This window comes from Spinacia oleracea, chromosome 3 (assembly GCF_020520425.1).
Source record: "Spinacia oleracea cultivar Varoflay chromosome 3, BTI_SOV_V1, whole genome shotgun sequence".
In the NCBI taxonomy this organism is placed as follows: Eukaryota; Viridiplantae; Streptophyta; class Magnoliopsida; order Caryophyllales; family Amaranthaceae; genus Spinacia; species Spinacia oleracea.
Window position 1 is genome coordinate 32,525,014 of NC_079489.1, and position 23,445 is coordinate 32,548,458.

The 23,445-nt window shown below is 35.3% G+C and overlaps 2 protein-coding genes across 2 annotated transcripts; one reads left to right on the forward strand and one right to left on the reverse strand.

Moving 5' to 3' along the window:
• The first annotated feature begins 11,028 nt into the window (after window positions 1–11,028).
• On the forward strand, window positions 11,029–14,532 carry LOC110802232 (UDP-URONIC ACID TRANSPORTER 1). The gene is made up of 4 exons (XM_022007674.2): window positions 11,029–11,771; window positions 12,725–12,828; window positions 13,656–13,884; window positions 14,138–14,532. Exons 1-4 carry the CDS (start codon window positions 11,328–11,330, stop codon window positions 14,282–14,284), a joined length of 924 nt encoding a protein of 307 aa, XP_021863366.1. The 5' UTR covers window positions 11,029–11,327; the 3' UTR covers window positions 14,285–14,532.
• Window positions 14,533–15,630: 1,098 nt separating this feature from the next.
• LOC110802213 (calcium-transporting ATPase 4, plasma membrane-type) lies at window positions 15,631–23,140 on the reverse strand. Its single transcript, XM_022007650.2, has 7 exons — window positions 22,749–23,140; window positions 19,569–19,620; window positions 17,560–19,484; window positions 17,313–17,468; window positions 16,775–16,946; window positions 16,390–16,688; window positions 15,631–16,301 (listed from the first exon to the last, which is right to left on the reverse strand). Exons 1-7 carry the CDS (start codon window positions 22,908–22,910, stop codon window positions 15,996–15,998), a joined length of 3,072 nt encoding a protein of 1,023 aa, XP_021863342.1. The 5' UTR covers window positions 22,911–23,140; the 3' UTR covers window positions 15,631–15,995.
• Window positions 23,141–23,445: the final 305 nt, after the last annotated feature.

A 23,445-nucleotide genomic window follows, 5' to 3' on the forward strand; every position in this document is an offset into this window, starting at 1 on the left:
CCATCCACTTGGGAACTTCGAGAGATTTCGATTGGTTCTAGCTATTTATTTTGTTCAGTGCCTTTTTTAGTCTCTCTTTGTGACTACTAACTGATATTAAGTCATTATTTAATCGCTCAAGACCAGTATTGAAGTCCCATATTTATTTCAGTCGAGCCAATTGGATCTAAACTTATCTTAAACAACTTGTGCTGAATCAATTCAACCTTTAAGAGAATGTTTTCGTTTTTTACTTGCTCAAAGGAGTTCCTATCAAGAAATTCAGAGAATCTTCCTTGAACATCAGACCTAACATTGTTTAGATAGGTTATGTGACTCTTACTTAGTTCTAGAGATTTATCGTTTTGACTCTTAATAATGCTTAGATTTTTATAATCATTCAAAGTTTCAAGTAGTAAATCAACAATCTATTTTTGTGTACAGCTTGAAGGTTTTCAGGGTTTACCTCGTCAGAAGGAACTTGGTCCTTCTTGTCCATTCCAGCCAACATGCAAAGATTAGATGATTCCTCACTGGGTTGTTCCTCTTCTTCCTCAGAGTCTGAGTCTCCCGGTGCAGCAATCATAGCCTTCCGGTAGTCAGTCTTACCAAATGGGGGTCTGTTGTTCCTTTCCTTGGTTTATTCCTTTATCTTTCTTAATGTCCCATTATGGACATTCACGGATCACGTGGTCAGGGTTCCCACACTTGAGCATCCTTGATCGGACTTTATTCCTCCAGTCTTTTTGGAAAAGGTTATTGCCTTCTGATTTTCAGGTTTGAAGTTCTTGTAAGATCATTTGAACATTTTCACCAACATGGCTGCTTCTTCCTCATCTGGTTGCGATTCTTCTTCATCATTGGCTTTTAGAGCAAGAATTTTGTTTTTGTTTCTCTCAGGAACACTTGCACCAAGATACAATTCATGTATTATGAGAGATCCTGCCAATTGTTCAACATTGAACTTGGTAAAGTCCTTGGTTTCGAACAAGGCAGTTACCTTTGCTCTCCATCATTCGTCATGGGGCATGCTCCTTAGGATTTTTGTGACTTGCTCATCAGTTGGTATGTTCCTTCCAAGTGACACTAAATCGTTAGTTATATTTGTAAATCTTGTGAACATATCATGTATGATCTCCTTAGGATGTATTTTGAAGCGTTAGTATTTAGCCATTAGAAGGTCCATTTTGGAACGCTTGACCTCGTTGGTTCCCTCGTGGGTTACCAAGAGTAGATCCCATATTTTATTTGCGCTCTTACACCCCATGACCATATTGCGTTCATGGGGTCCAAGACCACTGTGGAGAATTTTCACAGCCATTGCATTAATCTCGTATTTTTTAAAATCTTCTTTAAAAAATTTAGACATAGGTTTAGGAACTACCTCATTTTCAGCATTGGTTTTTGTTACCTTGAAGTCTCCAACCTCTATCACTCGCCAGACTTGATAGTTTTCATCTTTGATAAAGATTTCCATGCGGTTCTTCCAGTAAGTGTAAAACTTGTCGTTGAACATGGGTGGCCTTTGCGTGGAGTACCCTTCTTCAAGTTTCTTGTGGGTGTTCATCTTCTCCAGGAACTGCTCAACAGGGCATCATGTTTGGATGGAGTTCCTGCTCTGATACCACTTGTTACTCGGATGAAGACTACAAGAGGGGGGTAAATTGTAGTGTATGAACTTGTAGCTAATTTTGCGAAATTTAAAACTAAAAGCTACAAGAACTCAAACGCAAGTGCAAGAGAATTTAGCGAGGAAACTTTTCGGTGCCAATCTGAAAATAAAACCTCGGCCCACTAGGGATTTACTTAAAAATATTTCACTAAAAATGGCAACAACTCTGTTACAACTTATCTCACTACAAATAACTCGAATTCCTCTATGAATTCAAGTTCCCACAGTAGCTCCCTCGAGCTACTGAACCCGCTCAACTTTAACTCAAAAGTTATACCCTCCTCTCTTAGACTTAACTCAAGTCTAAACCTTAAGGATCCACTCAACCCTTACAAACGAATGAAAAAAAAAATTACAAGATAAATAATTGTAACACCCCGACAATTCTCTCTTTTCCAAACTAACCTTTTTATATAAAACGTAGAGAATTATCAAGGCATTATCGCCCGTGTGAAAACGTAACGGCTTATTCAGAATTTTGCAGCGGAAAACATAAAACTAACTTTAGGTTTATAAATAATCGATGAAAGGTTTAATCCCAAAAACCAATAAACGAAAATAAGGAAATATAATTAGTACGACAAGTTTAAAGTCCAAATTAACAAACCAAGTCACTTAGCAAAACAAAACTAAATACAAGCTCTCTAATCCCGATCCCCATGATGCATCATCTTCAAACCTGTAGATGGGAAACGCTTATTGATCCTTAGAGACTGCTCACCAAAGATGGGTCATCACAGGATCAATAAGGCATAGCCATGATCAACACACACAAACAAAGCACGTAATCAGCAAAGCTGAGTACTAAACAATAATAATCCTAGCATGATACTATTAAACGAACAACCCTAACATGATACTAATAAAACACGAGTAAGGGCAGACAAAACATGTTTATTTGACGACCACACTTGACTAGACTAGGCTAGAATTTTATAACAATAACAATATTATTTTAATTGAGATAGTCAATGGACCGAGTTTTCCAGCTAGAAACTTCTTCACTAAGGAAGACGAGGTACGGGCGCGACTCCGTAAACCCCAATGACCTGCGATATCGAGGGACTTTTAAATAAAATAGACACGGTGATCAATCCGGTCCGAGAAAAGGCCATGGGCTACCACCATGAACCCCAACTCCTGTTTGTCCGTCACTTCAGACGTGCACAGTCTAAAGCTATTGCTATTCAGTTTCACTTTACATGATTTACATATTAAACTCTGTTGTGACTCAACAATCACATAAGGCATACAATCAACAATTATTCACAACTGCTTTTATCTTGGAATTAAGTAAGTGATCACAAAGGTATCAATCAAGACTCATTCCAATTAAATTCAACCTTTCCTTTAATACTGAACAACCCCTGTATATGGGTATAAGGTTTCAACTTACTAAACAAGGTCCACGGCCCTCATAAAGTAGTGAAAAGCTAAAAGGGAACAACGATCAATCGATCTGAATCAATATATATGAAATAATCTAGTGTTCCCAACCAACATGCTCGCATAAATCATCTATACTAACATGTTATAATTCTCATAACGAAATGTATGTTCAACATGTTCGTTTAACAACATTAAACATGTAAATTTCAACACAACCAGTTCATCGACAAATTCAACATGGTTTCAATAATAACACACATCTCCAAGCACACAGGTATGTACGTACCTTGTGTAAACAAACTGCGAAACCACTTTAACAATTCAAAAGTCGCCTAAAGAGAATTCTCCGCCTAAAACAACCAACAAATAATCCCAATCAATTCCTAATCATTCACGACTATAATAAAGCATTCTGAATACATCCTAAACATATTTAGAACCTTCCCCAATATCCAAACTTGAATATTTGATTTCCTAGCATCATAATTATTGAATTAGTGATTGAAATTCGTTAAAAATTCTTTGCAAACATCGTACTTTAAATTTTCAGCAATATAAACTCATTTAAAACTTCACCAAAACATAATTAACATGTTTGAATCATAAAAACAATAACTTTAATAGCTTATAAGCATCCTACCATGATTTGAAAACTATTAAAAATTTAAAATTCAAGCCTCTAATAATTAAAACCCTTATTTTAATTCAATTATATAAATCTGAAAATTAAATTATTAATCATGCAAAATATATAATCTGAAATTCATAACTAAATGATAAAACTATAATTTAATTCGATAAAAAAACATGAATTATATTAATAAAACATAATTAAAACACTAAATTGGTTTAGGGTTTAAAGAAATAACCAAATAAAGAATAGAAGGAGCTGCTGGCCGGCGACAATAGCGGCAGCAGGCGGTGGTCCGGCAGGGCGACACAGCTGGTGGCATGGGTGGTTGCGCGGTTGATTGGTGCCGTGAGAAAAGCTTGTGGAGCAAGAAAGAAATAAAGGACAAGGGTGAACTTCCACGTGGAGAAGGAGAAAGAAGAAGCCGACGGGGAGGTTGGGCGGCGACGAGAAGCTGGGCGGCGGAGGCGGTGCAACAAGGTGGGTGGTCGTCGGCAGGGCGACGAGACTCGGTTGTGGCTGCGGTTGCTGGTCGACCAAACAACAATCATTAAGGTGTGAAAGAACTAAACCAAAGGAGAAAGAAACAAAATTAAAAAAAAAGGAAGAACGAAGGAGAAGGAGGTTACCGACGGCAAGCAGAGAAGGACGACGGAGGAGAGGAGCGCCGACGGTGGTGGCGGCTGGGCAGCAGCAACAATGGAGGTAGGGTTGAGGTCCTTATTCACGTGAATAGTGAAGGAGCAGAATGTCTGATGTAATTCTTTTGTTTCACGTGAAAATAGAAAAGGGGAGGGATTATTGTTTTGGGTTTTATTGTTTTGGGCTTTACCCAATTGGGCTAGGAGTAGAATTAAGGTTGTTTGAATCCAAAATGGTTATGATTGTTTTCTAAATTCAAATTCTTTCCAACTTAAAATTCTAAAATCATTTTCGATTTCGTAAATCGTTGAAAATATTAAAATGTAATAAATAAATATACGTTAATTATATATTTATTTCCAAAATTCATAAATTCTTATTTAAATATATTAAATATACGTTAAAATATATAAATGAAATGTATAAAATTACGGGGGATTACAATAATACTCTAATGTATGTTAAGAAAGGAACTCGGTAGGAATACTTAGAGGATCTGATCTTATGAGAGCAAAACAACTTAAGAAAATGTAAACTACTTTTCTCAATTTAACCAGGTAATGTTTTGGCAAATCAAAGCATAATATTTATAGGCAAGGTCCACGTTTTATTCAAGCTAACCTAACATAACCCTAACTAACTTTCCTAGGCTTAAGGCACGACTAGGCTGACTGAATCATGGAGAGAGTGGTGGCGTGGAAAACAAGTTTTCCTAAATTTTCTCTACTATCCATGCTTAAGAAAAACACTTTCCAAAAACATTTTTATTTTCAGCTTTATTTTAAGCATTTCCTCTGACTTTCAGCTTGATTAGTACGCAACCACCAAGGAGAAAATCAAGGAACAAAAACGTTTCGTAATTACTAGAATTTAATTAAAACATGGGTTTATTTGATTGCCATAAAACTCATCGTTTACTTAATAAAACAGTTTAGGAAATGAACAGGCTAAGATGATGTTTTTGTATTTATTAATATACTAACTGAAAATACTCTAATGTTCTTTTGCTCACTAAAGATCAGATACTACAAAGTTCTTGCGATTCCTTCTTTTCAAACACTTACACTTTTATCCTAAAAATAACTCTATTTTTAGTCTTCATTTTCTCCATATTGAAGCTTCTTGTGTAGCAGCTCCAGTCCGGTGTTCCTTCACAAGAACTCTCCAAGCTCCTTGTCTGGAACTTCAGATATTTTTGATTGTTTGATAGTTCTCCAAGTTTCTCTGATTGATCATCGGCATGTCTTACTCCAGACACTATGAACACCTTCCCTATTCACTTCTTAAACTGTTAGTAAAGTTTGCATGTCATCTTCAAAACCTAAGGGGCAACAAAATGTTTCAGTTCCACTTTAAGATGCTTCTATGTCAGCCAATTCCCTGCAAATCAGTTCTGCCATCAGCCCTACCCCAACCATGTCTCAAAACCCCATCAAAGTCATGATGCTCAGCAAGATAATTGGGGAATTTAAAAAGCCGACCCCCATAATTCTCATTCATAGTGCAATTAACAATCACAGGACAATGGTCAGAAAGCGAAGGATTCAAGTATCGAGCTTGAATCTCACCATAAGAATCCATCCAGTCAATGTTACCGGCTGACTCTACCTTCACCTAGTGCTTTATTTGAACAAGAATAAAACCACCATGTGTTATTCAACTCAGTTAGCTCATTACTTTACATAAATTCCAAAAAATCTTTAGTTTCTGTTATGGAGACCTCATTCCCATTTACTCTATCACAAGAATAAAGTACAACATTGAAGTCACCAGATAAAATCCAAGAATACCCCATAATAGTGCTAGCCATAACACCAAGTCTATTATTTTTTAATTATTTTTTAATTATTTTTTAATTATTGTTTAATTTTTTGTTATTATTATTATTTAATTTTTTGTTATTATTATTATTTTTTAATTACTGATTTATTTGATAAATATTTGTTTTAATTATTTAATATAATAATTTCCATTTATTATTAATAAATTTTCAGACAGGTAGCGTTAAAAGAATAAAAAATAATTTATCGCTGGAAGTTATTCCTGTAGAAGGGAAGGGGTGAAAGATGGATGAAAAAATGAAATGCGGGTTTAATATTTTTATCAGGCCCGACCCAACGGGGTAGGCGAGGGGTGCGACCGTCTAGGGCCCCAAGGCGGAAAGGGGGCCAAAATAATAACATGTCCAGTAAATTAGTACTAGGAATAAACAAATACACATGTTATTCCCTTGGCTCATTGGTAGAAACTAGGTGCTAAAGTTTTAATATCTACCATTGGTCTAGAGTTCGACTCCCCATACTTTTATATGCTCAAAACGAACGGATCAATAAAGTAAAATTACAACAGGAATGCATGATTTGTTACTTTTTATGGGGTAAAAGTATTAACGACGACAGGATTTTCCGTCGTAAAAGAACAATTACGACGTGATTCCGTCGCAAACCCGTCGTGAAAGGGGTCGTTATAATTGACTACCTCATCGCATATATCATATCGATAATTAGATATCATGTCATAGATTTTTTTTTTTACGTAAAAGGCGGGATTTGAATCTTCCATAATAGCCTTCTTTAATGAGATTGTTTTTTTTTTTGTAGTTGCATTATATAGAGCATAGTAGTTGACTCCTGGTAAAGTTTATCTCATATTATCTTTTACTAAGTATTTATTTATCTATTCAGACTCCTAACAAAATTTATCTCTTATTATCTTTTTACCATTAGTTGACTCCTATTAAAATTACTAAGTATTTATTTATTAATCTCTGATTTTGAAATTCTAGGATCATGCGAAGGGGATATAATAATTTTTTATGATTTGAGTTCAACAATATAATGGATTTAACAAAACAAAAAATGATATTATATCAGTTAAAAACGTATCATTTCGGAAGGGGTCCTGATCCTTATTTCGCTTAGGTTCCTCAAAATACCAGGATCTGAGCTGATTTTTATAAGGATAAAAGTATTTTTCACGTGAAAATGCGAGCGATTTTTGAGTACCCGAATCACTATAAGGGGCCGTTTGGTTGGGAGTATTCATCAAAGGGAAAGGCAATCAACTACCTTGATTCCCTTTGTTGTTGTTTGTTAGACCAAATCAATCATTCCCTTTACCCTCATGATTACCCAATTTTCCTCTACCTTCATTCCCCACCACCCCCCAAGGAATCATCCTTACCCCCAAAGTCCTCATCACCCAACTAACCCAACTACCACTTTGACCACTATTGACTATCTCTATAACCACACCACCCACCGGCTAACACCACTACAACCACCGACGATGTCGTTAAAGTGTCCAACCAACACCCAACCACCTCCGGCACCACCCAGCCACCGCCGGAACCACCCAACCACCATCGGAAACCTACTACAACTCCCTCAAAATTACCGAAGCACCATCGGAAACTTACTCCAACTCCCTTAAAACCACCCAGCCACCTACGGGGCCAACCACCACCGAAAACCTACTCCAACTCCCTCAAAACCACCACGAAACCACCCTTGCCATCACCAAAAATCTAACTTATCTACCACAAAACCACCAACCCCCCACCGAAAACAACCCCACTTGTCCCAAAAATTACTTTAATCACTTGAAAATCATAACTCCTACCATAAAAACAACACCAATTATAAATAAAAGTCTACCAAACTCCAAGATTTAAGAGTTAAAGATGAAGGGGAAGAGAGAGAAAAAGATGCGAAAAGATAGAGAAGGACGAGCAGAGGCGGCAACCATGGTAGGGAGCAACGTCGGCGGCGGGATGGTAGCAAATTGGTGGCGAAGATGGATGGACGATGATGGAAGAGGAGGAGGAAGGGAGGGTGTACCTGATTTTAAATTGAAAGGGAAGATAGTTTATGGGTTTCATTTTAGAAAACAAACAACATGATAAAAGAAAGGGAATTGTTTTCCATTCTCTCTCTTTTCCTTTCCTATTGTCATTCCCTTTACCCTTTACCTTTTACCCTTTACGAACCAAATAGCCCCTAAGAGAGCTCTAGTTTATTACCAAACAAAATAGTAACCCCCCTAGGCCCCCAACGCGCGGATGGTGCAGGGGCCTGCACGTAGATCTACGTGCATCTGCACCAAAACGCAAAAAACAAAAAAAATACAAAAAGAACATAAGAAACTAAACAGAAAGAACATAGTAAACGAAAAGAACATTAACCAAAAGCTGAAAAGAACACTAATGTTAAAAAACTAAAGAAAATGTACAAAATTGAAAATAACATATTCTCTCCCCTGATACACTATAAAAAGAACAACTATTTTACAAAAAGAACATCAAGTGAAAAATGCAACAGAAAAACAAAAAAAAAAAATTATTGATAATATTATAAAAAATTAAGAAACAGTAAAAAAGTTTAAAAGAACACAAAATAATTAAAAAAAGAACAACACCTTTTTTAGAAAACACAAAGAACAAAATCAAAAGAAAAATAAAATAACAAAAACTCAAAAAAGTTTAAGAAAAAGACAACAAAAAAAAAAAAGAACAAGAGAACAAAACACATGAAAAAGAACAACATTTTTTTTCCTTATCAAACAAAAGAACAGAATGAAAGGGACGAAAAGAACAACAAATCTATGTTCTTTTATTAGTTGTATTTGTTCTTTTCAAACCACTTACTGTTCTAATTAAAATGACAAAAATGACGATATTTTGATGCACGTAAAACTAGATCTATATTTTTATTTAAATGTATTTTTGTTCTTATCCAACACATCAGATCTATGTTCTTTTATTAAGTGTTATTTGTTCTATTCAAACGATTTTATGTTCTAATTAAAAAAAGACGAAACGACGATTTTTTGATGCACTTAAAACTAAATCTATATTTTTTTAAAAAGTAATTTTGTTCTTTTACCACGAATCAGACTATGTTCTTTTTTAAGTGTTATGTGTTCTTTTCAAACCATTATATGTTCTTTTTTAACAATTTAATCTATGTACGTTGATATAAAGGAACAAACTATGTAGATTTAAAAGAACAAACTATGTTGATGCCACAGTAAAAGTAAAGTTGTGAAAAGAACATTACAATTTGAAAAGAACATTAGAGGAAAGAACAAGGAAACCTACCTTAAACACTTGATCAACATTTATCAGGAGCATTAATATCTTTTAATAAATCTTCAAAAACTGATCTCAATCCTCGGAAAATATCACGCTCTCTAGATATTCTCTTGCTTCGAAAACTAGCCAAATTGAACTAGTGTTTTTCTTAATTCACTCATTTTTCAACAAAGGAGAAACATTCAGAAGGAATTTTAGAGAGAGAATAAGGAGAAAATATATTTTTTACTCTTTCACTCACCATCTCACTCTTTCTCTCTCAAAAAATCTCTCTTATGTTGAGAGAATATAAATCCTCTCCTCTTTCTCTCTCTAAAATGTATTTATAAAATGACTAAGGGTTATGATTCATAAGTACAATTATTATATATATAGTTGCCGAAAAATAGAAAATGAAAAAATAGGAAGTAGAATCAAAGAATAACAGAGAAGGAGAAAAGAAAGAGTGCATAATGAGAACTATGCACGTGTTTTTATTTTGTTCTTTTAACAGAATATTATAAAAAGAACAAATGAAAAGACTAAAAGAACAAATAGAGAGACTAAAAGAACAAGTCAAGTACCTTGTTCAACAAATAGAGAGACTAAAAGAACAACCCGGAATCATCATTTTCATCATTCTGTTATGAATTATCAAGCATAATATTCATAATATCTGAAAAAATAATAGGTTAACATGTATAAAACCAAGATAAAGAATGCAACCAAAAGAACAAAGGATAAATAAAAAGTAAGAGAAAAATAACACAATAAAATAAAAAGAACAAGTTATGAAACGCAAATGAAATTGAAAATAATAAAAAAGAAGAACACAATAGAATGAAAGAACAAATTATGAAACGCAAATGGTCTATTTTTCTACTATAATGAAACTGTTCTTTTAATACGAGCATAAAGAAACTGTTCTTTTAATACGAGCATATGTTCTTTTAATACGTAAAACTGTTCTTTTCTGGAAAAAAATCGTAATTACATAATCCAAATCTTCAAAATCAGCGATTTCAACGAAATCAGCGTGTTGTTACATAATTTGATTCATTAAAATCATCAAAACCATCAAAACTCGATTATTACAAAAACAAAATCATCAAAATAATCAAAATCATCAAACACACGATTATTACAAAATTAAAATCATCAAAACCTAGAATTTATTATTTCAAAATTGGAAAATTACCTCCCAAAATCTGATTATCAGCTGCAAAATTCAGATTTGAAGAAGAAGAATCGATTTAATTTGATGTTGAAGCAGAAAAATCAACGAATTTTTGGGAATTTTCACTACTTTCTCTCTCTAAGAACCATTTTAGAAAACCTAGTTCATACTTTCTCTTTCCTCTTCACAATTTGAGTTCAAAACATAACATCTAGAATAATATATATCGCAAGAAGAAAGCAAATCGAATAAAAAACGCGAAAAACAGAGCTGAAAAGAACAGAGCCTTTAATATTCTTTTGTTCTAGGGTATTGTTCTTTTGTTCAAGGAAAATGTTCTTTTGTTCCCGGGATTTAATGAAACACGCGCGTTTTATGTATTTTTTATGTCGTTTTGTTTTCGGTGCACCTAGAGCACAGTGCACACGCCTGCACCATCAAATTTGCGGACTCCTACTATTCGCAGTACGAACATTCTCCCAAAATAACACAAACATCACGCTTTCTATCTTCCTCTTCTTCCCCACCACCTGCAACTTCCCCACTCTTCCCAGCAACCTCAAAAACATCCCTTCCTCTCTCCTCCTAACCCCAAAAAGATTGTTTTTTTTTAATTGATACATTATTCCAAAAAAAATCAAATATAAAAAAAGATCCTGATCCAGTCGCCATTAAAACTCCACCAAAAAGCTTCAATTCATCCCTTCAAAAAAAAAAAAAAAAAAAAGCTTCAATTCAAATTCCCCAGATCCCCAGAAAAAGAAAAATGTCAACAAAGAAAGAATTGATTTTCATAGGAACATTAATAATAATATGGTATTCATCAAATATTGGAGTATTGTTGTTAAATAAATTACTCCTCTCAAATTATGGATTTGGGTTCCCAATTTTCCTAACAATGTGCCACATGTCAGCTTGTGCTTTGCTGAGTTACATCTCCATTGTTGTACTCAAAGTTGTTCCATTGCAAAGAGTGAAATCGAGATCACAATTCCTTAAAATTGCAACGTTGAGCATTGTGTTTTGTGGGTCCGTTGTGGGTGGTAATGTTTCTTTGAGATATCTTCCTGTTTCTTTCAATCAAGCTGTGGGTGCTACGACGCCGTTTTTCACTGCTTTGTTTGCTTATTTGATCACTTTCAAGAGGGAAGCTTGGGTTACTTATGCTTGCCTTGTGCCTGTTGTTGGTGGTGTTATCATTGCTAGTGGGGTAACTTTTTTTAATTTGATCTTCTTCTTCTTCTTATTATATGATATTTTATTCGTCGACGATCACATGAGATAGACTCTTGGTTCATGTAGCCGACCCCATCCTTGTGAGGTTACTACGATTCGGCATTGTTGTTTTTGTTGTAGGATTGTATTTTTGGGGATTTCAATATTATATGATTGGTGATGGTTTCCCTTCTTAATATGGATCTTGTTTGTTATGATTTGATCTGATTTGGAACTTTTTAGTAGGAGAATTTTGGATCTGTTGATGTTTGGTTTAAATATGGCTTTGTTTGTGATTATTTAGGATGTCAGAAATTTCTGTGTTGGAGCATTGGTGGAATTTTAATTTTTGTGTTGGGTGTTTCTAAAGATAGTGATCATGGATTCATGATATTGTGGAACAGTAGATGCTTGAATAAGCTCCCATTTGGTCCACCATTGATGGATATTTCGAAGTAGAGGGTTGCGTGGTGATATGGTGGTTCATCAATTTGATTTAGAAAGAGAATTTATAGGTTGCTAATGAAGATAGGTTTGGGAATATTTTGTTGGGGTGGTGGTGGTAACATTCCCAAATTGCAGGGAAACATTAATTGAATTGCTTGTTCAGTTGTTTGTTGATTTGGTTTGCTGAATAAATAACCCCACTTGTTGATACTCAATTGATTACTCCGTACTAATCTAGTTGCCAATGTGGTCCTTTCTGATTATAAATAGAATATTTGCATGAAATTGGTGCAAGAAAAGAAAATATAAATATGCATGCCATGCATATTTTTCACAGTGATTCTCAGTTATAGCTTTGCTTCTTGTGAGAGCATACACTAAAGCGAAAGCGAACAACTACATTTCCTGTTGACCATCTTTGTTTGGAAGTTAATTCGGAATTGTGATTAAGTTGAACTTAAAAGTTAAGAGCTTGATGGAATTCTTGTGGGTTTTTGACAGGGGGAGCCAAGTTTTCATTTGTTTGGATTTATTATGTGCATAAGTGCAACTGCAGCAAGGGCGTTCAAATCTGTTCTCCAGGGTATCCTACTTTCTAATGAAGGGTGAGTTGTTTTCACATTTTTTGCACATATATCTATCTTGTCACTGATGTCAATGGACATTACTATGAAACAATATGTATACAACACACTATGTATTCACAAGTATAGGATCATTACAGGATATTTGTTAATACATTTTATCATTACACACTATATATGTATACAAACAAGGAAATTTGTTAATACATTTCTATCATTACAGGATCAGAGCGTAATGAGTTGACTAGTTGAGTCAGTAGAACACTACTATATATCTATATACTCAAACTGTCAACATCTAGCTTAGCTCTTCTTTGTCAGATCACGAAGAACTAGGGTTGACTGTTAGCTGTTAGCTTGATCTACGGAGTATTAAGTACTGTACGGTGTAGCAAGTAAAAAGGAAAAATCTCCCCAGGTTGTCTTTTACTACTCGTGGATTTCTGTTGTATTATATACAAGATCACAGATTTCCTTTCCATATCTTCCCCTATCTAAGAAAGAAGTCAAATATCTTGGTAAGTGGTGAGTGAGAGTGTGAGACATACACAAAGAATATGGTGAGGAACATGGTCATGACCCATAACAAGTGACACGATATAAGGCGTGGTGCGTCAAATTATTTAGAAATGAGTACTACATGACCACGGTGCTGATCGATAACACAACTGCATAGCAGTCTTTCATGTATCTTACAACAGACACTTTTGTAATAAGATATTACTACGTGTTAGTTACCTTTCTTATTGAGTTAAACTTAGAAACAAGGTGCAAAGGTAAAACTGAGGTGGAATTCAATATATTTCTGTTAGACTTTTTAATCTGACATGATGTATTACTTATTTCAGGGAAAAGTTAAACTCGATGAACTTGATGCTGTATATGGCCCCGATTGCAGTTGTCGCCTTAATCCCTGCTGTGCTTATAATGGAGCCCACTGTACTAGAAGTCTTTGTTTCTTTAGGAAATCAGCATAAGTTCATGTTGATTACTCTAATACTGAACTCACTCATGGCTTATGGAGCCAATTTGTCCAACTTCTTGGTGACCAAATATACAAGTGCCCTAACTCTCCAGGTATGACATCCTCTTGTCACTTTCCTCTTGTTTTTAATGTTTATTTATTTATTTATGTGTTACTTTTAGTAAGGGAATTCTTGATTCTGCTTGTGTTATAGCGCGAATATCTCTATCTGTTGTCTAACATATAATGGCGAGGTTTTATACCTCTCATCCTACTTATAGTCTGTTTCCTAGGGATCCCTGTGATATTGGTGTTTCCCCTAGTTCTAAGTAGCTTCACTCATAAAATGTTAAAATTTTCTTACAGGTTTTAGGCAATGCAAAGGGCGCTGTTGCTGTCGTTATATCAATACTTATTTTCCAAAACCCAGTTACGGTGATTGGTATTGGTGGTTATACAATGACTGTTCTTGGAGTAGTTGCTTATGGAGAGACGAAGCGAAGACTCAAGTAGTAGTAGATTCTTGACTATTCAATTTGTGTTTTTTCCATCTTAAAAACTAGGAAGAACGATTAGCTAGGTAATTACAGATAACTATACTTTGCCAATTATTTACCCCCCTGTACTTTAGTAGCATTACATGTTCATATAGAGAGAGGTGAGAACAGGGACTATAATTTTAGTTTTGATGTAACTTTCTGTTCAAGGGGCGGATTAGCTCAAGAAATTTATTGGAGAATTTTTAGTGATGGATTATACTACGAAGTTGGTTTTAAATCGGCACTTGTGTCATTGTCTGGATATAAGCCGATATAATAGTATCAGAAAACAAGACAATCTTTTCATGTCTAGGTCCATGCAAGAAAACACTTGTTCAATTGTTATCGCAACTCTTGGAAACCCTACTCCCAAGTAGGGGTGCAAATAAGCTGAGACTCTCAATAAACTACTCGGGTTAGTGTTCTGTTAAAGCTCGTTCATGTTCATTTATTTAATAAATGAGCTGATCTTGAACAACTTTTGAAGCTCGTTTAATAAACGAGCTTGAACGTGAACATACATATGCTCGTTCATTTAAATTCATGAACAACTTGTTCATTTATGTTCGTGAACAAACTCGTTTATTTCTGTTCACAATCAAAATTTTCATACATAATTGTTTTATTTATAGATAAAAATCGTATTTTGACTTAAACATCCATGAAAAAAAAAATATCATAGAATAAAACATTTTGAATTTAAATGGCTAAATTAGTGCGCATTCAAAATTATGTTTTCAAATTGTTAAATTTTAAAGCGGAAGTTAAGCTCTTTTATGATCTCGGCTCGATTAATAAGCAAGACGTTCATGAACCGTACTAAACGAACCGAGCTTGAACAAATTTTTGAGCTTGGTTGAAAGCTCGGGCTCAGGCTCGAACTCGCCTAAGTTAATTGAACATGAACAAGGTAGTACTCGGCTCGGCTCGGCTCGTTTGCACCCCTACTCCCAAGTGCATCTAATAATTTACCTCAATTAAAAACGGCCAGGAACATTAATTGTTACTTCTAGACGACAATTTAAAAGACTAGTGAAGGCATACAGTCTAGGTTCCAATTAATGGCTTCTCAGTTAAACATGGTCATAAAACTACTTGAAGTATCCTCAGAAGTTGCTTCAATTCCACATATTTTCTCATACCAGAGACTTTCAACTCAATTCACTCGCACCAATATCACAGGCGTTTGTACTTTTTAATAACTTTCATTTTTAGCTATTTTGAATATTTTCGTCTCGGAAATAATATTCAGGCTAGATTTGTGTTCAGTATTTTCGTTTTAAAACGAAGTTAGCACATCTATATTTATAGACTAATATATAATGGTTGAATATCAATATTGAAACAATTGAACCATTAGATCAAATTTACCAATGTTTTCAAAACATTGTAAATTCACACGCCTTAACTATCTACATATGAATTTTAACAGAAGAGTTAACTCCGGAACCTAAAACGAAAACCACTTTTATGAATATCTGAAGTGAAAGTCGGCCTAATCTCAAACAACTAAAACAAAATTATCCAAAAATATCAACACCTGAGATATTGGTTAGACTGAATTGAGTTGAAAAAAATGTGGAATTGACTCAACCTGTGATGATACTTGAAGCAGTTCTCTGGGTCGTGCCATTTTGTAAAATTGAGTTATGCAACTGTCTGTTGTGATCAAAGTTACAATGTTATTAGACCTGCTCTGGACCACTAGGTAGGGCATCATACCCGTCGTGTTGTTGTGGAGAAGTATTTCTTTCAACAGGAATGCACTTTAGAATGACAGCCAAAGGCATGCTAACTGCTCCGATCAAAATGCAGATTATCCAATGCTGCCAGCTTAAGGGCACAGTGCTTGCAAAAGTTCCCAGAAACTCAACTATGACGGCTTGAAATGCAATAGTGCAAACCATAACGACAATGAATATCCAGCTACTGAATATGCCACGGAACACATTTATTTTCTCTATATCACGACTATTTATTTCGTTGAACACCTGATGAAGAAGAATAGAGCAGAAAATACACATTCAAAAACTGATGAATAAAAAAACCCAGAAAGGCAGGGAAGTAGCAAGAAGAAACCTGGCAGAACACGAAGGAGTTGAATATGAGTGTATTCAGGATAGTATGCGAATCTGAGCCGCTAAGTTTAAGTAGCCGCTCTCCATCAAAGCTTAGAACAGCAAGGACAGTTAACTGATATACACTCTGGCCAAGGATATTTCTCCACATAGCCTTGCTAATAAAACTTGCATTTCTTCCAATAGGTGGTCTTTTCATCAGCTCATCAGTAGGTGGTTCTGTAGCTAGGGCCAGTGCGCCAAGTGTATCCATAATCATGTTCACCCACAGCAACTGCACAGCCGTCAATGGAGCAGAACCTACAAATCATTTTCCCAACTAATTCTATAAATTTCTCAAACAGATTATGCAAACAAAGAAAATACGACAAGACTGTTTGACTAACCAGTGATGCATGCAGCTACGAAATTGAGCATGAGGGCTACGATGTTGACTGTCAACTGGAACTGAACAAATTTTTGGATGTTTACGTAGACAGCTCTCCCCCATTTTACTACATTCACAATGGTGCTGAAATTGTCATCTAAAATGATGACATCTGCGTTTCCCTTTGCAACCTGTACACAACAGCTTCAGGGGTCAAAACTCAAAAGGCTAAGCAGCATAACATCCACATGCAACTTTCAGTTCACAAAATTTTAGACCAAATATGGTAACTGCTGGATGAAGCTCAAACTCCAGTCTGTTCAAATACGAGTAATATACTAATATCTAACCGTATAGAAGCACATCTGCAGTTTATCTGGATTTTGAAGATGATAGGTGTTCAAAATATCTTTTATCAGAAACATAATACTAGTGAAAAGATATGCAAAGCTATCAACAACAATAGCAAGTCCTAATTGACCCCTTAATCCATTCTCTAAATAAAATCAAGGCACATCAATATTGAATATTCACAAGTAATAAAATTATTGACAAACCTCTGTTCCTGCAATTCCCATAGCAAGTCCTATATCAGACTCGTGCAATGCAGGTGCATCATTGGTCCCATCACCTGTCACAGAAACCACCTCCCGGAGCAGTCTCAAGTTGCTCACCAATTTGTGCTTGTCTAAAGGAAGAGACCGTGCCATCACCTGATTTTATTCATTAAAAACAATCCATGCTTGTTAAGTTACTATTCAACTATAAATGCGTGCAACTAAAGAGGGTCTCTACAATAATGACCTGGATTCTTTGTATGGTCTCTTTCAACTCCTCATGAGTCTTACTACGGAAGTCTGATCCTTCTATGGCAAGGCCCCCTTCTGTTAGTATACCACATTCTCTTGCTATGGCCTTGGCTGTGTTAATGTTGTCACCAGTGACCATACGCACAGTGATTCCAGCAGCTAAACAAGTCTGAACAGCTTCTGCAACCCCAGGACGAACTGGATCCTTGATTCCAACAACTGCAACTAATGTATACCCGTCTTCAGGAATGATGTTTTCATCATATCCATCATCCATGTCTCTGAAAGCCAGACACAGAGTCCTCAAAGCTTCATCAGCATAACCATTTATGACATCAGTTATATTCTTGATGTTCTCTTCAGACATATCAACAGAATTTCCATTGGAATCAATCATTCTGTGGCACAATCCCAAAACTATTTCTGATGCACCCTTGCAAAAGGCTCGAGTGCCACCTTCTGGCAAAGCCACAAGAACAGACATCTTCTTTCTAACAGAATTAAAAGGCTCTACATTTTTTATCTGGTACTTGTGGCGAAATTCATCAAAATCACCCCCCAGAAGCAATCCAAATTCAAGCAATGCTGAATCTGTTGGCTGCCCTAAAATGGAAGTCTTGCCATCATGGTTCTTTACCACTTCTGCACCAGTATTTAAGAAAATTACTTGTAAAAGAGCGGTCAAGGTACTCTCAGATGTTTCTGATTTCAAATCATTTCCTTTCAAATCTTGGTTTTTTCCAGATAACCATATCTTATCAACTACCATATGGTTTGTAGTAAGTGTTCCTGTCTTATCAGTGCAGATGGATGTGGCAGAACCCATCGTTTCACAAGCAGTAAGATGCCTTACCAGTGCCTTGTCATTCATCAATTTCTTCATTGCAAAGGCAAGACTTAGTGTAACTGCTAATGGAAGCCCTTCGGGAACAGCAACAACAATAATTGTTACTGCGATAGCAAAGTAGTCTAGGAGCATCAATGCGTCTGCTGAAGACCAGTGTGTGAACTCATCATGAACCACTTTTTGAATTATAAATCTAGTGGTCAACATTAAAAATGTCAGTACTGCAAATAATAACCCTATTTTCCCAATAATAGTAGCAACTCCATTTAGCTTCACCTGCAAAGGCGTCTCATCTTGACCCCCCTCATTTAGAGTCTCCATCAACTTTCCCCATTCAGTCTTCATACCAACAGCAGTCACAAGCATTTTAGCTGATCCGTCTTGTACTTTTGTTCCAGATAAAAGAAAAGGCTTTGCATGATTTATGTAAATTGGCTCGCTCTCACCCGTTAAGCTTGACTCATCAATCAACAAGCTATAGCCAGAAATAAAGATTCCATCAGCAGGAACTATATCTCCAGTAGACAAATTTACTATGTCTCCAACGACCAAATCAAAAATGAGTACCTTCTGCCTATGTCCATCCCTTGTCACCTGAACAAATATTTTCTTCTTCTCTTTATCCAGATCTATGAATTGCAATGACTGTTTGTAGTCACTGACAGCAGTGACAATGACAACCAAAAATATACTGAGTAGAATTCCAACACCATCATACATTCCTTTCGGAAACCCTTCAGTACCAACTCCTACGCCTACTGAAACCACCGCACAAACCATCAGAATTATTAATGTCAAGTCATGTAACGCCTCCCAAACAAATCTCCAAAAACCTCTTGGAGGTTTTTCAGTAAATGTGTTCACTCCATAGATATTTTGCCTACGAGGTACATCATTTGATGAGATCCCATCTTTGAGTGACGATGTTACTTTCTTGGCAAGACCATCTACACCCCCATGGGTATTTAAGCCCTTTGTATCACTGCCACGAACAATGGATGCCAACTCATCGGATTCAATTCCAAAACCTTCCTCTTGAGTCTCCTTTGAAAGCTTATATTCAGTTCTACCAGCTGCAATGATGATAACATATTACACACAGATTACTCGTGAAATAGATAGTACGTAATATCACAGAATACTGCCAAGCTCCATACCATCACTAAAACGAATTGCCGCTTTATGTACCATGAATGCAACACGTAATTCCTGTAAAAAATAACAGTTCAGTACATGGATCTAGATAAAACTAACTCAAGGAACACACCAGACATTAATGGGTATGGCACACAGTCTAAAGCTACAAGCGACTGCCTCGACATAAGATTCCCTAGTGAAGTGTCAAGAACACAGGAGACATAAATGTGTATAGCTCACAGTTGTAGGAGCTACAAGAGACACCTCTTAAGATTAAATTCCCTACTTTTAGCTGGATTATTCATTAAAAATAGTTTTAGCTGGATTGTTCAGCAAAATTTTACATTTTCTCTCAAGATCCTCTCAAAGGAAGGATCTGTTAGAGTTACGATAGAGTTATGACATCTATCTAGGGTTCAAGTTTATGTATGAAATCGTTACATAACTGTAAGACTCTATACCATTAGATCCTAAACTAACACAATTCTAGTTTCCTAAACATACAAGAACCCTAGACATATATCAAAACTCTTCCATACCTCTAACATGATCTACGCTGGATCATTGTTATTATTCTTCTTACTGACTTACTGTAAGACATTATCCACAACCAATAACCAGAAATTCATAAGACTTGTCCAAAATTGACCAGATCTAGCTAGTCCGGCTTTGTTCTAGCTCCAGTACATCCGTTATTTAATGGGTAAGATACCATACAAGAAGGCTAATTGCATTACCAATAATTGACCCCTTTTGCATGGAGACTAAAATGAAGAACAACCGGACATAGTCTTATTAGTTTCATGCAGATTACTGAAGTTACACTAAGAGTTTACTTAAGCCCCCTCCAATACACCTCGAGAAGACAAGTTAATACACAGAACTCATACTCAGGAGAGAACAAATAGTACCAGTTACGAGATTCAGGCAAGAAATCGAAGGTAACATGCCATTATGCAACATCAGGTGAACATAAACTTGGTCCATTCCACAGTTATGGAAAGATGGTGCTTAGAGTAGAAAAAGGGTTCAGATAGGATTATGAACTTCAAAGCAAGAATTTTATATCAGGTTAGACATCCATGCATATGTATCCAATTCTCAACTGCAAGATCAAATTTCCTTATACCAAATGTATATAGAGTGTTCATTGACCATGCTCAAAGTTTTACGCCAAGAAACAGCGTAATAACACACATTCCTCACACAGGTTTAAATTCATCTTATTTCATTTCATTCTTTACTTGAGTTATTTCAAGGCATTTTTATCAGATTATAACGAGCTAGACAGTAGGTAACTAGGTCCGTAAGGTACCTAAGTTGTTAGGTGTTACGATTTTTTCACAAGGTAACAACTCTTAACAAGGGATCGTTCTCGTGACTCGTGAGTTGCCACATTGGGTCAGTGGTATCTAAATGCACGTACAAAGATTTAAATTGAGGCATTTAAATTAGCACAACAAAAAGATAAAGAACAGCTACAGCATTGTCAGATACAAGGGCCAAAATTAGCCAACTTTCACCAATTTGTGGTGACAGAATCTATACCAGTACAAGATGCCCATATCTACCAAAGTTCAACGAAATTTCCTGGGATATTGTAGAGAAGTTAAGTTCAAAAAAGTGATGTCTAATAAACCCAAAAAAAACACTTTTAAAAGGTAAAAAAATTGCGGTCAGAATCTCTCTTTTCCCACTACTTCTATCTTACAGTAATTAAGAAAAGTCAAGCTCCATATTTTTACTGCTATTTATGGGTGCACCAACTTGCTTCCACCACTACACTGCAGAATTTAAAATTTAATGAATGAACACAGAAGTGGGGCTTTTCGAATAGAAGTACCCCTTCGGTTTCGTAAAAGATTACTGTTAGAATATTTCTGCAACGTTTCTTTCCATGTAACTATCATTCTGGACTAAGATTATCTGTTTTAGGTCTATTTTCTGGGTTTTTCCTAATTTGTATTGAGAGTATTATATAAACTCCTTAATGAATTGTTAGTTTGTTAGTGAACCACGTTAAATATCTTTGTTCTTTGTTTACGTTTTTAATTGTTTTTTTTTTACTTCCATTGTATAACTACCTGTATTGTCTCGTCAAACTAATATGGAAACTCTAAAATAAATACCAAGAATGGACAATCTAACAAATTAGGATAGGAATAGTCTACACCTTAGATGCGCATTATACTCCACGAGAGTTTGGAGAATCATATGATGATCACGTTAGCCTTTATCAAGTGGAAACCTTTATCAAGTGGAAATCAGGACATTGGAGATATCGTGTGTGTAGTTGTGTACCATTGAATTACGTTGTTTAGGACTTTAGGTGCGTGATAATGTTATATTCTCTCCCATCACTTCAATCTTTACGTACGGAGTATTATTTTTTAAACTTATTTTTAGAAAAAGGTTTAAATAAATAAAAATTAAAATTAAAATTAAATATACTCAAAATAGATTTAGAAGTTTAGGTAAAGAAAATAACGTGTTTTCCATCGTATATCCTTTATATTATTACTGATTATGTAAATATACTTTAACATATTAGGTAGATTTGATTTTATAATATCTTCTAATTATGTACAATATCTTTGTTATTTTAGCAATTGATATTATTATTGACTTTGTAATATTTTCAGACTTGTATAAATTTTTCATTGCAAGCGTCTATACAATTAAGTTTTCTCATAACTCTGATAATTTTAACTACAACCACGACGGATTTGAATCAAAGTCTTGTTGAGTTGAGTTCAAAGTCTTGATTACCATTTTTCAAAAATGTAACAACCACCGAGTAAAGATTACTTGGCATACGAGAAATGAATTACTTCAAGGTCGTACGAAGTATGTTTTGAATTGAAGATACGCAACACATTTTAAAACCATCATAAAATTCTATACTATTGACTTTTGTTCATTACTTCGTAAATGATAAAATTTAGAGACTATAATGGATAATTTTAGAATATCTATAATAAAATGGTAGCTATGGTAACTTCCTCCTATCTATACCATTGATTTTATACCTTATAATCTTGACCATTTATTATAATGACCAAATTACAGTAAAAAAAAAAAAAAGCATCAGTAATCAATCGTTTATGTTGTATAAAGCCAAATGTATTCCGTAATGAGTGGAGTTTTTAGAATAGAACAATCAAAAGGAAAAAAAAAGTCAACCATAAGTTAGAAAGAACCTGAAGAGTTTTGGCATCTTGAGAGCGTTTTTTAAGATTAGTAACATAACGGAAACGACGGCGGCGATTGAGAATGAGTGATCCGACGGCTTTCCGCCACCGAACACGAGCGTCTTCTGGCGCATTCGGCGGCAAATTGAAGTCCTTAAGCAACCTCTCCATTGATTAAGCTTCTCCTTCTCCTGTTTCTACTTCTGCCTCTACTTCTGTTCAGAGCTGTATTGGTGAGAACTGAGAAGAGAACAATTTGGCCATCCGCGAATTTGCAACAAAAAGACTAAAAAAGAAGAGTTGTGTTTTGAGGACTAGGAATAGAGATATAATAATGGGAAAAAGTGGACCAGATTTAGTACCCGCGCTTTTATTACTTATGGACTGGTCCATTTAGTTGGCTTCACGTTTTTTCTGTATAACTTGAGGAACTCTTTTTTGTGAAAATTGTTCTTTTTTTGTGCCTACTTTTTTTTGGATTTTGAATTTAGGACTTCAATACTAGACTTGTACGAATATAGTTTTGGGAAAGAGAATTATGAACCTTCATGGTCAAAGTTTAAAAACTAGTGGTCGGTTTTGTATCCACTTAGGTTGGGTTCTATTCAAATTATACTATTTGAAATTATTTGAACTTGTCTGAACCTAAACTTATAGGACGTTATTTAACTTTTTTTAAAAAAACACTCATATTTTTTGCCTTGGT

Coding starts and splice junctions, on each gene's coding strand:
- LOC110802232 (XM_022007674.2), top strand. CDS start 11,328: ATGTCAACAAAGAAAGAATTGATTTTCATAGGAACATTAATAATAATA. Junction 11,772..12,724: donor GTGTTATCATTGCTAGTGGG/GTAACTTTTTTT, acceptor GGTTTTTGACAG/GGGGAGCCAAGTTTTCATTT. Junction 12,829..13,655: donor ATCCTACTTTCTAATGAAGG/GTGAGTTGTTTT, acceptor TACTTATTTCAG/GGAAAAGTTAAACTCGATGA.
- LOC110802213 (XM_022007650.2), bottom strand. CDS start 22,910: ATGGAGAGGTTGCTTAAGGACTTCAATTTGCCGCCGAATGCGCCAGAA. Junction 19,621..22,748: donor AAGATGCCAAAACTCTTCAG/GTTCTTTCTAAC, acceptor TATTTTTTACAG/GAATTACGTGTTGCATTCAT. Junction 16,689..16,774: donor CGTAGCTGCATGCATCACTG/GTTAGTCAAACA, acceptor AATGATTTGTAG/GTTCTGCTCCATTGACGGCT.